Source organism: Palaemon carinicauda, chromosome 15 (assembly GCF_036898095.1).
Source record: "Palaemon carinicauda isolate YSFRI2023 chromosome 15, ASM3689809v2, whole genome shotgun sequence".
Taxonomy (NCBI): Eukaryota; Metazoa; Arthropoda; class Malacostraca; order Decapoda; family Palaemonidae; genus Palaemon; species Palaemon carinicauda.
The window spans coordinates 68,837,832-68,852,831 of NC_090739.1; the positions used below are offsets into that span (position 1 = coordinate 68,837,832).

General features: G+C 34.5%; 2 protein-coding genes across 2 annotated transcripts in view; one reads left to right on the forward strand and one right to left on the reverse strand.

Annotated features, from left to right (window-relative positions):
- The window catches only part of LOC137654005 (uncharacterized), a 5,968-nt gene extending 1,050 nt beyond the window's left edge, over nt 1-4,918 (reverse strand). Inside the window, exons 1-5 of the mRNA XM_068387639.1 lie at nt 4,009-4,918; nt 3,085-3,351; nt 1,615-1,860; nt 487-1,261; nt 288-393 (exon numbers count right to left, since the gene is read on the reverse strand). Of these exons, the coding sequence (XP_068243740.1) occupies nt 288-393; nt 487-1,261; nt 1,615-1,860; nt 3,085-3,351; nt 4,009-4,918 (2,304 nt within the window). The remainder of the gene's footprint in view (nt 1-287; nt 394-486; nt 1,262-1,614; nt 1,861-3,084; nt 3,352-4,008) is intronic.
- The window catches only part of FucT6 (alpha-(1,6)-fucosyltransferase), a 606,841-nt gene that overhangs the window by 320,290 nt on the left and 271,551 nt on the right, over nt 1-15,000 (forward strand). The window lies entirely within an intron of this gene.

The window sequence follows — 15,000 nt, forward strand, 5'->3', positions numbered from 1 at the left end:
AGAGGAGGAGCTATTGCAATATTTCTGCCGTATAAGAGTTTAGCAGGAGTGAGTGCATCATCAGCGTTATCTTCATAGAGATATGTTAGTGGCCTGTTATTGATGATGTTTTCAGCTTCAGCTACGATGGTATTGAGTTCTATGAATGAGATCCTTTTCCTAAACAAGGCCCTTTGTAAACAGCTTTTCACTACCCCAATCAGTCTCTCATAAAAACCTCCTTTCCATGGGGCTCTGGGAGTAATGAATTTCCGCTCTAAATTACTATCGGTAAGGTAATTCCTTACTTCTGGCTCTTCACTGATTTCCCTTAAAAACTTAATAGCTGCAACGAAGTTCGATGCATTGTCACTTATTAAGAGCTTCGGAAGTCCGTGTTTTGCTGCGAATTGTCTGAAAACAAAAATGAATTCTCGTGCATTCATGGACTTGCACACATACAAGGCAACCGCTCTTGAAGTAGCGCATGTAAACAACAAGACATACCCCTTCTCATTTTCAGCTTCACTCTCAGATACACTAATGTTTCCCATATAGACCGAGCCAACACAGGAAAACGGCACTTCATGCTTGACTCGCTCTGGTGGTAAGGGGGGAAATCCTGGTATACTTAGGGGTTGATTCTGCACTTTCTTACATAGAAGACATGCTTTCAAAATCTTCTTCACGGATTGGCGAATTTTTCCTGCCCAAAACTGCTGTCGCAGAATGATCACTAATGTGTTTGTGTTGCAGTGTAGGTTAAGTACGTGGTAATGTGACACTATAAGTGGCCATAAGGGGTGTCGACTAGCGACGTACACTGGATGCTTAGCAGATTTTGACAAATCTGCATTTTGAATTCTCCCTTGACACCTAATGACACCACTTTCATCTACATAAAGACCTAACTGTCTGATAAGATTCCTCAAATCAGAGGGAACACTAGAATTTTCTTGTAAACCATTGTTCAATGCATAATACAACGTTGGGAAGGCTTGACGTTGCATAATTCTGATTAACACAAGTAAATTATTAGTTTTCTGGAATTTCTCAGGAAATATTCTTCTCCCAAACTGAATTAGCTTACCTACGATTCTCAATGCACGTTTCAATGAAGAGAATTCTGAACAATTAAATATAATCACATCATCATCGGGAAATCTCAAACTGGGTTCTACAAGTATTTCACTTACATTGGCAGACTCTCCGTAAACTACATCTTCTTGTTCTGGAAATTGATTTTGGTCAATGATCCAAGTAGGACCCTGAAACCACAAAACTGACTTACACAAAAGAGACATTGAAATACCTCGTGTAACTAAATCAGCAGGATTTCCCTCGGTCCAAACATAAAATAGTCTGATGTTATAATTGGACTTCAAGTCCTTGATTTCCTTTACTTTGTTAATTACAAACACTTCTTTAGATTTTGTCATAAAACACCCAACTCAAAGCAACCTTGGAATCACTCCAAATAGTGCAATCTGAAATCTTATCCCCAAATATCTCTAACAAATGAACGGCTAGTCGTGTGCCTTATGGTTAAAGCAAGTAATTCTTGACGGGGAATAGTGAGCGGAGGGCTTGGTGCTACTCGAGACTTGCTTATTAGCAAATGACTCATCTGTTTACTGTTAACAACATATGTGCAGGCACCATAAGCCATCTGAGAGGCATCAACAAACACATGAGCGCTAAAACTTCCTTCATCAAAGCAAGATCTAGGGACTCTGATCTCCTCAGTGGTTTTGAGTTGGCTTAATAATTCATCAAACTCTTTCTTCAAATCAATCCTCAGATCGCCATCCCAAGTGGTCTTTAGTTCCCGTAATTTCTTTACAACTAGTTTCCCCCTAATTTTCACAGTGTTTAACATTCCTAAAGGATCAAAGATGGTTGAAAGGAGAGATACAACCTTTCTCTTAGTCAAAGTGCAAGTATTTCCTAAATTACTGAGATAAGTAACAATCTGAATGGGGATCTTTACTCTCAATGAATCATCACTGGTATCTCACAGGAGACCGAGTAGTTTTACTGCATTCAAATCCACAGTATCAGGTGTATGTCTAGCATTAAATGGGCTCAAATTACTTGCCCATTCCCCTAACGGCATATCGGCTGCCAACATAATTTCATTTACTTTATGACTCGAATGCTAAATCATCACAGTTCTCATAAGTTTTCATGAAATTATCCACATAAAAAGACTTCATTACTGAGCTTGCGATGGGATCTGAGTGATTCTTCAAATGGTGCTGTATTGTCTGATTTAGCAAAAAAGGTGAGCAAGTAGCTCCAAACAATAAGACCTTAAATCTAAAATTCTTGACATGCTTAAAATCTCTATCAGCAAACCATAAGAATCTCGTGAAATCTCTGTGGCTTTCATTAATTCCTAGTCTAAGGAAAGCCTTACTTATGTCCGTTACTACAGCATATTTATTCTGGCGAAATTCTACCTGCATATCTGTCAGTTTCATTGCCAGATTAGGTCCAGCATGCAAACAAGCATTAAGGGACTTGGCTTGTGGTGACTCCTTACTACTAGCATTAAAAATTATCCTAATTGGATCGTAGCAGATTCCTTAAAAACTGGATGGTGAGGTAAATAATGGTTAATGCCATCAATTGGATGAAAAGAGTCATCTTCTACTTCGATTTCCTCAATAAATCCTAGCTTGACATACTCGTCTAAAACGGATTGATATTGATCAAACAATTCTGGGTTAGACTGAAAAGCTTTCTTAAATGAATACAATTGACCCAATGCCTTTCTATAACCAGTAGGGGGTCTGGCATTATTCCTAAATGGCAAATCAACAGTATATTTGTTACCAACCTTTACAATAGTTTCACTGAAATGTTCGATCATTGCTTGATCGTTATAAGATCGTGCATCATCACCGATGCCAATCGTATCTAATGAGCATAATCTAGAAATATCTTCATCATCAAGGGGATTTACGGGTGCAGAGATTCTTGAACAAACTATACTCTGCGTACTTATTACAGATCTTACATTTGCTTCATCACTGATAACATTACATGCCTATTTTGGTATAGGACCAAAAATAACGGCACCAGCAGTGCTACTAATCAAACCTATATCATAATTGGATTGACAATATACAAATGCATTATAATAATCAACACCAATAATCAATCCTATGTCACTTAGGGTATCTGATTCAATATCTATATCTGCTAGTTTAACACCTCGTTCTTGCAATCGCAAATATACGTTATGTTGTCCAGGTGTATGTATGGAAGTGTTAACATGATCACAAACAACTGCATTTAACTTAATACCTTTAGTACCTGCTTGAACCTTTACCCGTACTACATCAAACAGTTTAGTTTCAACCTTATCTCCAAATGGAATTAATGTTAGTCCCACACGTTTTATTGATACTAAGTTCAATTTCTCAACAACCTCTGGATTAATAAATGTTCATTGGGATCCGCTATCTAAAAATGCTCGAACCGAGAGCTGATTCTCTCCATTAGTCAAATGAAGTGTTGCTGTGGGTAATGCTGTCGGTCGAAGTGATACAATACTTTTAACAGCTACTCGATTACTATTAACATTATTCTGAGAAGTACTCTGATTATTAGTGGTAGCTGCTTGCTGAGTAGTGTTTGAACTAGTTTGTGACTAAACAGTTACTTCAGGGTTATTATCTACTCTACTAGGGTATGATCTAGTACCTGATTGTTTTCGAGACGAATTTATGTTAACACTGGTAGGATTAGGCAGTAATCTGATACATAAGAATGTATGATGTTTACCGTTACAGTTAAAACAATTGGACTTAATAGTACACTCAAATGAACGATGACCCTTTCTCAAACAACCAAAACATAATTGTAATTTATAAATGCGTGCTTTTCTAGACTCTAAAGTAGCATATTTTGTACAGAACTTGCCGCTGTGTTCACCTTGACAAAAACAACAACACAAAATGTGTTTCCTAGGAGTGGCTTGTACATAAGTTCTGAAAGCACTATTAGGCGAATGAGTCTTACGTTCGTTTTTCGGACCTTTGTTGCGATAGGGGCTGCCCTTAACAGAGTTTGATGACCATGAGGTAGGATTACACGTCTTATCTCCACCTAGAATCGCTGTTAATTTTGCGATACCGTTTCTCACTTGATCAACACTAAGAATGTTAGTATCGTACTTATGATACAAGTATTTTTTGGTTTCGTCTGATAAGCAACGGATTACAATTTCCTTCTCATAAGGACCACCACCTGCTTGACCTGTTAAAGTTACTAACTGTTGAGAGATAATATCCCATTTATTAAGGAAATCGATCAGCTGTTCCGCATCATGTTCAGGATGTGGTAAATCCAACAACTGTCTCCTTAAATCTTGTTCTAATTTCTCGACATCGGAAAAACGGTCTTGAAGTTGAGTTAATGCCATTGCATAATTAGCCGGAGTTATAGCTAAACCCGCAATGGCTTCACGTGCCCTACCTCTAAGATAACTATTTAGCATAGTAAACTTGATGATATCGTGCATATCTTGCCTATCATGAATAACTGCTTTAAAAACAGTCCAAAAGGGATGCCATTGTTCGATTCTCCCATCAAAATTAGGTATGGTAATCTTGGGCAACGCTGGTTGTGGAATAACAGGAGGAGGATCTTCTAACCTATTGGTAAGTTCAACTACTGTGTGTCGAGTGCAAGTGAGAAAATTCTCAGTTCTGGCTACAGCGTCCATTAAAACCTGACTGCTAATCTCTTTATAAGATTCATTAGAGGTTGACCGTAACATATAGGCAGCTTCTTTAAGTGACGCTAAATGTAAATGTATGATCTTAGTAGAAGACTGTTCGACATTTGGTACCTCATTCAGAAGTTGTTCAACTTGTCTTATAGCAGTCTTATACAAAATGACTGCGTTACTACAATCCTCTGCAGACATTGTGACAAAATATTCAAGTCAAAATCACTTGTAAAAATCAATAATAATGTCAATGATGACAAGGTAAATCTTCAAAACATCAAAGTAGACAACACTGCTAAAAAAAGAAGTAAAAACGCTTCCATCAACAACTTACTCGTCAAAGTAGATAGAGTAGTAAAACACTTCTGTCAAAAACTTACTGTTCAAAACGTCGAAGTAGTGAACACTGCTTAAACACAAATAAACAGAACTAAAACACTTCTGTCAAAAACTTACTCTTCAAAACATTGAGGTAGACAACACTGCTTGAAACATAAATGCTAAAAAGTAAAACATTTGTGTCAACAACTATGTTCTATAAAAATCATTAAGGTACTCATCAAAAATTCAATTTGCAATGAGACGGAAAAATTACTCGTCTCGTTACACCTGAGTACTTAATTGTGAACCATGAACCACATCTACTTCAAAAACAGAATGAGAATGACACTCACCTGGTTGCCGATCTGTTTCCTCGGAATGTCGTGTGTGGGTGTGTGTGGTAACTCAAAAAACAATGTGCTAAAATAAAACTCTTCGTAAGGGGACAAATGCTTAAAAGATTCATCAAACAAGACATAAAGATCGATCTGATTCTAATTTACAAAAATCCAAAATTATGTGTTCAGTATTCTGAGTACTTAAAACTTCGGTAACTAATACTCTTACACTGATCCTTACACGCGTAATCCAACGTAATTAATCCGCGTAAAAATCATCCGGTTCGAAGCACCAGAAAAAGAAAACTGTGGTGAAAAATATGATGGATAAAATGGACTGTATAACTTATTTACTGATTAAAAAGCCGCTAAAAAAATGTTTTTTCGTAACAAATACCACTGCTCCCTTTACGGCTTCTCAGGAATAACGGGAGATATCTTTCCCCAATAAACTATTAATTAGTGTAACCGATATTCAACAGCACTACAATCATATAACTCAAAACAATAGGACTACACTAAATCCTTTCATTTACTGAGCAGTCCCTACTGACATGAACTCAGATTATAAGTTTCAATAAAATACAACGAAACAAGTTTTTTTTCTCTCTCTCTCTCTCTCTCTCTCTCTCTCTCTCTCGCGCGCGCGCGCGCGCGCGAGTACTCACGGGTAGACTTTCCGACCTTAGAGGACCGTAGTTTGTAGTCTCGTTTTCTATAAGTTGCACAAACTTCTTAATATGAACACCTTGATGTTAAATAAGTATCAGATCAATTCTTAATTACCAGCTATACATTAAAACAATAACATAAATCAATAAAGGATATCGAAACGCACTTGTTAATTTGTAGTCAAACTTAGTTTAATAACTAAAATTTGAACATGAATGAGTGATTATGCAAAGACAAACTCAAGGGGTTTATAAGTCAATGGCACTTCAACAAAATTACGACAAGTCCAAAGAATAAGAGTAAATCACCACTTACAATCTTATACACACACACAACCACCACCACGACAACCCAATAACAGATCGGCTCAAGTTTGAGCCGGGGCTCCTGAGCAAAAGCTGTCTCTTTCGTCGTGCATTCGTGTTTTATACGAGGAAAAGAGACAAGTTATACAATTACAATTGATGCAAGACTGCCTACAAGATTTACATTAACATAAAAAACCTTTTAGTAAAATCAAAGATTGATGTCAAAAATGAACTCAAGACACATAGTGTGCAATTTCAAACACAATTTTTAAATACAATTAACTGTTTGGTGGTGTGCGACAAATATTAATCGTGATCAACGTCATAACCATATAGTGCCTATACATACGCACACACACACCTAAGCAGGGGCGTAAAAAGGGTGATCTAAATGTGCGAACAAATTATCCTTGTTGGTCTTCTGACCCTTGACCTCTCCTAATGGGTACTCTGGGGCAAGGCAAAACAAGATATTACACTTACAAGTTCTACTCTCCTAATCCTCTAATGGAGAGGCATTAATCAAGATATGGAGTGGCATTAATCAAGGTATTATTACGTTCTCAACTACTACGGCACATAGTACAACATATGAATTCAATTACTGTATCTGAACGTTACTGTTGTGTAAAACCATTTCACTGTGCTTGATTGCACTTCAAATACTACATACTAAAATCATAGTAGTACACACAAATTGACAAATTAATGTAAGAGTGTCATTCTCGAGTTAGATGTGGTTCTTTTAACTCTAATAATGAATACACAAAAACGTTATATTGAATTGTTGTGAGAAGGATTTCTCACATTTCTTCTAGTTTTCGTTTGGATGAAATCCTATCATTATATAAGGCTAATGATTTTGGAAAGATTTACTGACGAAAGCCATTAGTTATTGCCTGAAACAGTTGTCGACAAAAGTTGACTGAATGGAGCTGAGTGCAATGAAAAATTGATTCTGTTCGTTAAAAATTTTAGCCTTGAAGAGAAGAAAATATGCATAAAAATAGAAAAGTGTTATTTTTAAAATGATGCCACAAGCGCTTCATATTTTAATGAAAATTGCCCAAGAGAATGGCTATGTCTAAAGAGCGTGTATATATATATATATATATATATATATATATATATATATATATATATATATATATATATATATATATATATATATATATATAAATCTATATATATACACATACATATACACACAGTATATATTTGTTTGTGTGGAGAAAGAGAGAATATAGATGGTGAGAGAGAATGTAAGAATTATGTTTTTTTTTATTTGAATTCTAAATGAGACCTGCGTTTAAATACGGTAGTGTGTGTATATATATTGTAATTAAATGGTCCACCACTGGAAATGTGTTTTTGACTGAGAGATTTCAGTGTCCAGAAGAGTAAGCTAATAGGATATTGTTAATTAATTCTCTCATTGTGGTATTATACGCATTTGTTTAATAGGGCATCACTTATTATTATTGTGAATTTTACTGTTATTTGTATTAGTTTTGTGACTTTTTTAATATTGATGAAGTGCGCATGTTTTTATTGATGAAATGCGCAATTTTTTGTAGAACCCTCTTGGCAAACTTACAGACAATAAAATCTTCACAAAAGAAGACGAAGAGCCTAAATGAATACATATAGTAAATAGAGGCGAAGAAAATATATAATTGAAAGTTTTCAAGTTCGCACCCCAGTCAAGAGAGCCCTATTGCAAAGGCTTATAGAGCAATTCGTTTCTTGCAGCATTGTCTATAATACTTCAGTTCAAATGACACATCTGCCATATTTGGTGAACAAAATATATATGTCCAATTGACTTTGAAAAACGAGTAAGGTTGATTTATGTCTCGTTACATCACCTGTTAACGTTATTGCTAAAGTCGTCGTCTTCTTCTTCTTCTTCTTCTTCTTCTTCTTCTTCTTTTTTTTTCTTTTTCTTTTTTTTTCTTTTTATTATTATTATTATTATTATTATTATTATTATTATTATTATTATCATTATCATTATCATTATCATTATTATTATTATTATTATTATTATTATTATTATTGTGTAGAAGTTTGGTGATGGTTTTCAACCCAGCTGGCTCCCTTTGAACCGAGAGAGGCAGCTTCTCAGAAGGATTGATGCCACACCATCTTAATTCTCTTCACCTTTTATTTGGTAACAGATTTTTACTGGCGTTTCTCATCGGTCGTTTGAAATGTTTACAACAGCAAGGCATTATCAACGGTGTTCGAGAGTGGAGCAATTTGGCTTTGTTTCAGAGGAGAGTTAATCCTATTGTAACTTGGATGAAAATGGAAAGCATTTTCTCATTGGATATGAGCAGTTCAAACTTTTTTTCGCTGCGTATATTAAGCATGGTCGTAAAACATGTTTGCAATTACTTTTGAAAATATTTAAAAAGGATTTATCATCACTTATTGTAAACAAACTTGCTTTTATTTAAATTGTCATGAAGAATTCTCTAATAATTATCCTTGTTCCATAACCCACCATCCATAATGTTAGTTTTGTTTATATATATATATATATATATATATATATATATATATATATATAGATTTATATATGAATATATATATATATATATATATATATATATATATATATATATATATATATATATATATATATATATACAGATTTATATATGAATGAGTGTGGGTGGGTGGGTATGTCAATTTATGTACATATATGTGTGTATATATACGCGGTGATATATAAATATCCATTTATGAGTCGGGATACTTTAACTTGGCGAAAGGGCTTGTGTATCGCCATGGTTAGCAAAGTTATACTTTCCAGGGCCACCCATTCTAGGTTAGTTTACTGTAGGCCATCAGACTAGTCTCCCATCATCAGCTATCTGCAGTGGCCAGCGTGGTAATGAAAATTGCCAAACTGGTCTTAACTAAGGACATGTCTGAGGCCTTTGTCCTGCAGTGGATTATAGATGACTGCATTTGTTATATATATATATATATATATATATATATATATATATATATATATATATATATATATATATATATGTGTGTGTGTGTGTGTGTTTGTGTGTGCACACATATATATATATGTATATATATAAATATAAATATATATATATATATATATATATATATATATATATATATATATGTATTATGTGTTTGTGTGTACACACAAATGTAATTAACGTGTGTGTATACTTTATGTGTGTGCGTAAACACATGTATAAAGTCCCAAATTTAATGTTTGTCATGTGTTGAGTAACACAATTAATACCATGGTTAAGATCCTACACGATTTCCCATTGTATGGGGATTATATTGTGTCAAGGAGCATTCTAGATATTTTATTTCATCTTGATGACATTTACGTCATAACCACAACTACAGGTGTTGCATTTTTCACTATTTTAAAGTGGTTCTATAAGATTTACGGTTTTATTGGGATAAACTTTTTATAAATTTGTCTAAGTTTGCATTGGCGTGGGCGTACTTGAACAAGTCGATTGCACATACACAAATGCATCGAGATTGCAACCAATAGGTTTTCTGTGAAGAGGGCCAATTGCCCTAACAACGTAATGAAGATAATTCTGACTAGTTTGCAAGGTTTGATGGAGGAGTTATTGCTCAATTTTCAGATAGTTGCTTAAGAAATATTCTAATCATTTGCTTATTTGTGGCTCTCTAAAGCTCCATTGAGCGACAGTATAATTAATCTATGCCACCTGCGGTATGTAAAGATCATGTGTACCATCAGCTATCAGTTTCTCAACAGAATTACTTGTAGGTTCTACATATGTGATAATTTATTCAAGTCCCTCCTTCATTACAGGATCATTAAAAAGTAATTTCATCTTGTGACCGATGGTATCCCAATCATCATCGCCTTTGTTCCTTTGTTGTTGTTGTTAATAATGATAATACCGGTTACAATGATAGTAATGGAAGTGAGAAGTATTGTAAAGAAGTAAAGTCTTGGTGCCATGGAGAAATTTTGCACGTCCTATCTCGTCTCCCTCAAGTTGCAAGGTCGGAAGAGAGAAGAAAATGAAAGCTGGAGATATTGGTAGATGGCAGAGATGGCGTAGTCTAGACACAAGTATCTTGATTGCTCGGCCTGGCCCTCAGGCTCATGAGAGAGAGAGAGAGAGAGAGAGAGAGAGAGAGAGAGAGAGAGAGAGAGAGAGAGAGAGAGAGAGAGAGAAATCTTCCTTTTAGATAAATTCCATTGTTTCTTTTCGAATGTATATATCGATGATTGGATGACTATTTTATTGCATAGTGTTTGGAAGACGATTTTATTGCATAGGTAATTGGATGACTATTTTATTGTATCGGGATTGGAGGACTATTTTATTGCATAGGGGTTTGGAAGACCATTTGTGTTCATAGGTGATTAGAGTAATCATTTTACTGCACAGGTGATTAGAGGACTATTTTGAAAGACTATTTTATTACATAGGTAATTGTTGAACGAATCTATTTTGTAGGTGATGGGAGGACTATTTAAATGCAAAGGTGATTAGAGGAATTTTATTTTACAATTGATTTTGGATCTATTATGAAACAATTTTACAGCGTAGGTGATTGGATTAGTTATTACTGCATAGGTACGGCTGCGGTCTACGGAAAGTGGGTCAACTTAGGTTACATGTATAGATGTATGGTGCTGGAAGGTAGCCAGTGTTTGTTTTGGAGTGACATACCTTGATGCTCAAATGCCTATACTCCAAGATAGGTAGTATGTTGGGCAGGGCACCAGCCACCCGTTGAGATACTACTGCTAGAGAGTTATGGGGTCCTTTGACTGGCCAGACAGTACTATATTGGACCCTCCTCTCTGGTTACGGTTCACTCTCTCTTTGCCTACACATGCACCGAATAGTCTAGCATATTCCTTACAGATTCTCCTCTCTCCTCATGCACCTGACAACACTGAGATTATCAAACAATTCTTCTTCACCCAAGGGATTGAACTACTGCACTGTAATTGTTCAGTGGCTACTTTCCTCTTGGTAAGTGTAGTAGAGCCTCTTTAGCTATGGTAAGCAGTTCTTCTAGGAGGACACTCCAAAATCAAACCATTGTTCTCTAGTCTTGGGTAGTGCCATAGCCTTTGTACTATGGTCTTTCACTGTCTTGTGTTAGAGATCTCTTGCATGAAGGTACACTCGGGCACACTATTCTATCTAATTTCTCTTCCTCTTGTTTTGTTAAACTTTTTATAGTTTATATAGGAAATATTTATTTTAATGTTGTTACTGTTCTTAAAATATATAATTTTTCCTTCTTTCCTTTCCTCACTGTGCTATTTTCCCTGTTGGAGCCCCTAGGCTTATAACGTCCTGCTTTTCCATCTAGGGTTGCAGCTTAGCAAATAATAATAATAATAATAATAATAATAATAATAACAGGCTTATTTTTTATCGTTGCTAAATAATCATCTTTATTAATACTGAATCATTTGTATTGTTTGTAATAGATTTTTCTTCTCCCTTCTTTTACCATCTTTTATGTTTATTATGTATAAATCATTATTATATTATACCTTTTACCAAGTGAAGCTGAATAAAAATGATCAGGCATCTAGATCATTAGCCTAAATTCAATAAAGACATCCGTAATCTTTTACTGTAAGTCTGCATTCGTCTCTCTCTCTTTTTTTTTAATTTTTTTTTGCAAGGAGGTATTTGGAAAAATGGAAAAAAATGTGTATGCGTGTTTTGGTAGTTGTAATTATGCATTTTACAGCTGCCAGGCGTAAATGTATAATTTCTCTCTCTCTCTCTCTCTCTCTCTCTCTCTCTCTCTCTCTCTCTCTCTCTCTCTCTCTCTCTCTCTCTCTCTCATTTAGGAAATGTGGCTTTAAATGCCATTAAGATGAAAACTATAGAGAAAATCTTACCATGATTCACTTTAACACTGTTGATCGGAAAGGAAAGTTACATATATAAACTTCCATAAAAGTAATGAAGCTAAGTGGGTCTTTTTTGCGGTGGATCATGAGAAAATTTAAATTTGTTTACTTTTATAATTTGTTCAAGTTTTTATAATGGTTATGTTGACGTTATCTTATCGCTGTTTTGATAGTTTTGAGGATTTTAAATGTGGCATTCTTTATCCGTAGAGTATATGAAAAAGTTACGAAATAATAAAAATATGGACTTACTGTACACAGCGTCTTATGTTGCAAAGTTCTAGTCTTCCGTTATATATCCCTCGGGTCTAAACTTTAGATTCTTAGGGCAGAGTTGTAAAAGAAAAGTGATTAGGAAAGTCTTCAGGATAGCATTTATGAGTTGAGCTCTTCACCTACGAAATTGCGTTTAGAGACCTTTACATTAAGTTTATGAACTTTACAATTGCATGTATGTTTTATTACCAGTGTCATACTTCCACATGATTATATATATTTCATCACTCTATTTTATGTGTATATATGTATTATATATATGTGTGTGTATGTATATTACACCATATAGTGTGTGTGTTGGTGAATGGTGTACCTAAAAGGTGGAACACACAAACACACACACACACTCTCTCTCTCTCTTCTCTCTCTCTCTCTCTCTCTCTCTCTCTCTCTCTCTCTCTCTCTCTCTCTCTCTCTTTATTTATATAGAAATATATATATATAAATATATATATATATAAATATATATAATTATATATATATATATATATATATATATATATATATATATATATATATATATATATATATATATGTATAATCGGACACACTATTGTATCTAATTTTTCTTCCACTTGTTTTGTTAAAGTTTTTATAGGAAATATTTATTTTAATGTTATTTTTATATTAATTTATTTTTCCTTGTTTCTTTCCCTCATTGGGCTATTTTCTTTGTTGGGGTCCCTGTGCTTATAGCATCCTGCTTTTCCAAGTAGGGTTGTAGTTTAGCAAGTAATATATATATATATATATATATATATATATATATATATATATATATATATATATATATATATATATATATATATATATATATATATATATATATGATTGCGTATGTATGATATTACCAGTATCGACCACATGCTATAAATGGGTACCAACGTCCACTGGGTTTGGAAGGATAAGGCTCGCAACTACATCGCTTCTTACTGTACCAGTTTACGAATTTATGTACGTGTGTTTATTTGGTGGTAAATAAAACATTTTGTGAATGAATATAGATAAACTCACAAGTGGTAAAAGATAAGTCTTAAGGGCAGATTGACATAAATATGTAGATAGATGTTATTGTTATCCCCTTCTGAGTGGGAATACCTTAATTAACGTGGTGTAAGGGTTTGAGTAACGCCATGATCAGCAAAGCTGTACTAGGCATGGCCACCCTGACTAGGCTGGTTTACTGTGAGCCGTCAGATTAAAGTTTTCCACCTTCACTAATCCGCAGTGTCCAGCATGGTGATGAAAACTGGCCAAACCGCAGACATGAATAAGAACATGTCTGAGGCCATTATCCTGCAGTTTACTAGTAACAGGAGTATTTGTTGTTGTTGTTATATATAAAGTGAATAGACGTGTTCCAATACAGATGCTATACTTATTACCAGCTAAGCTACAACCCTAGTTGAAAAAGCAAGAAACTATAAGCCCAGAGGCTCCAAAAGGGGAAAATAGCCCAGCGAGGAAAGGAAACAATTAAATAAACTACAAGGGAAGTAATAAACAATTAAAATAAATAGACAACTTAAACAACCCTGTCCTTGCAAGTCCACCAACAAGTGCAGTGTGTTGTATAATATGGACATGTGGCCCAGGAGGTTTATGATGTGGGTATTCTATGGATCCCGCCTAATTGGACCAAGGACGTCTGTCGCCCGTGTCGAGTTTCTGATTTGGGCTGCATTGAAGTTGTTGGTTTAGTGGACTTGCAAGGACAGGGTTGCTTTTGTGTTCTATTTGTTTTAACTGTTTATTACTTCCCTTGTAGTTTATTTAATTGTTTCCTTTCCTCGCTGGGCTATTTTTCCCCTTTGGAGCCTCTGGGCTTATAGTTTCTTGCTTTTCCAACTAGGGTTGTAGCTTAGTTGGTAATAAGTATAGCATCTTGCTTTCCCAACTAGGGTTGTAGCTTACCGTGTTATAATAATAATAATAATAATAATAATAATAATAATAATAATAATAATAATAATAATAATAATAATAATAATAATAAAAGTTTTAACTTAAATTTCGTGTTTATTTTTCTGGTTTGGAGGAAAATTCAGAAATTTAGAATTGAATTGAAAATCTTGTCCTTTTGTATGAGTGAATTCGGTTGGTATTGCTGTTTCTATGATATTTTTTGTTCATCATCATGGGTAATGGATAAATAAATCCAAATGAATTGTAGTTTAACATATTTTTTTTTCAGTTCTCTATGTTGTATTCTTATGTGCAAGTTTCAATGTGTATATTTTGTGGTTTCTGTTTTAAATGGGAATTTTACTTATATTTATTTTATTTTCACTTTATTACCCGCTCAGGATAACGTGATCTGTTTTGGATTAGCTTCTGTTGCGGATCAATTTAGTTGTTTTTGTGACTTATGCGCGTTATTTACTCTTTGACCTTGGCGTCATTACTTTGTTCGTGAATCCTATTTAGTGTTCTTAAAGAGAT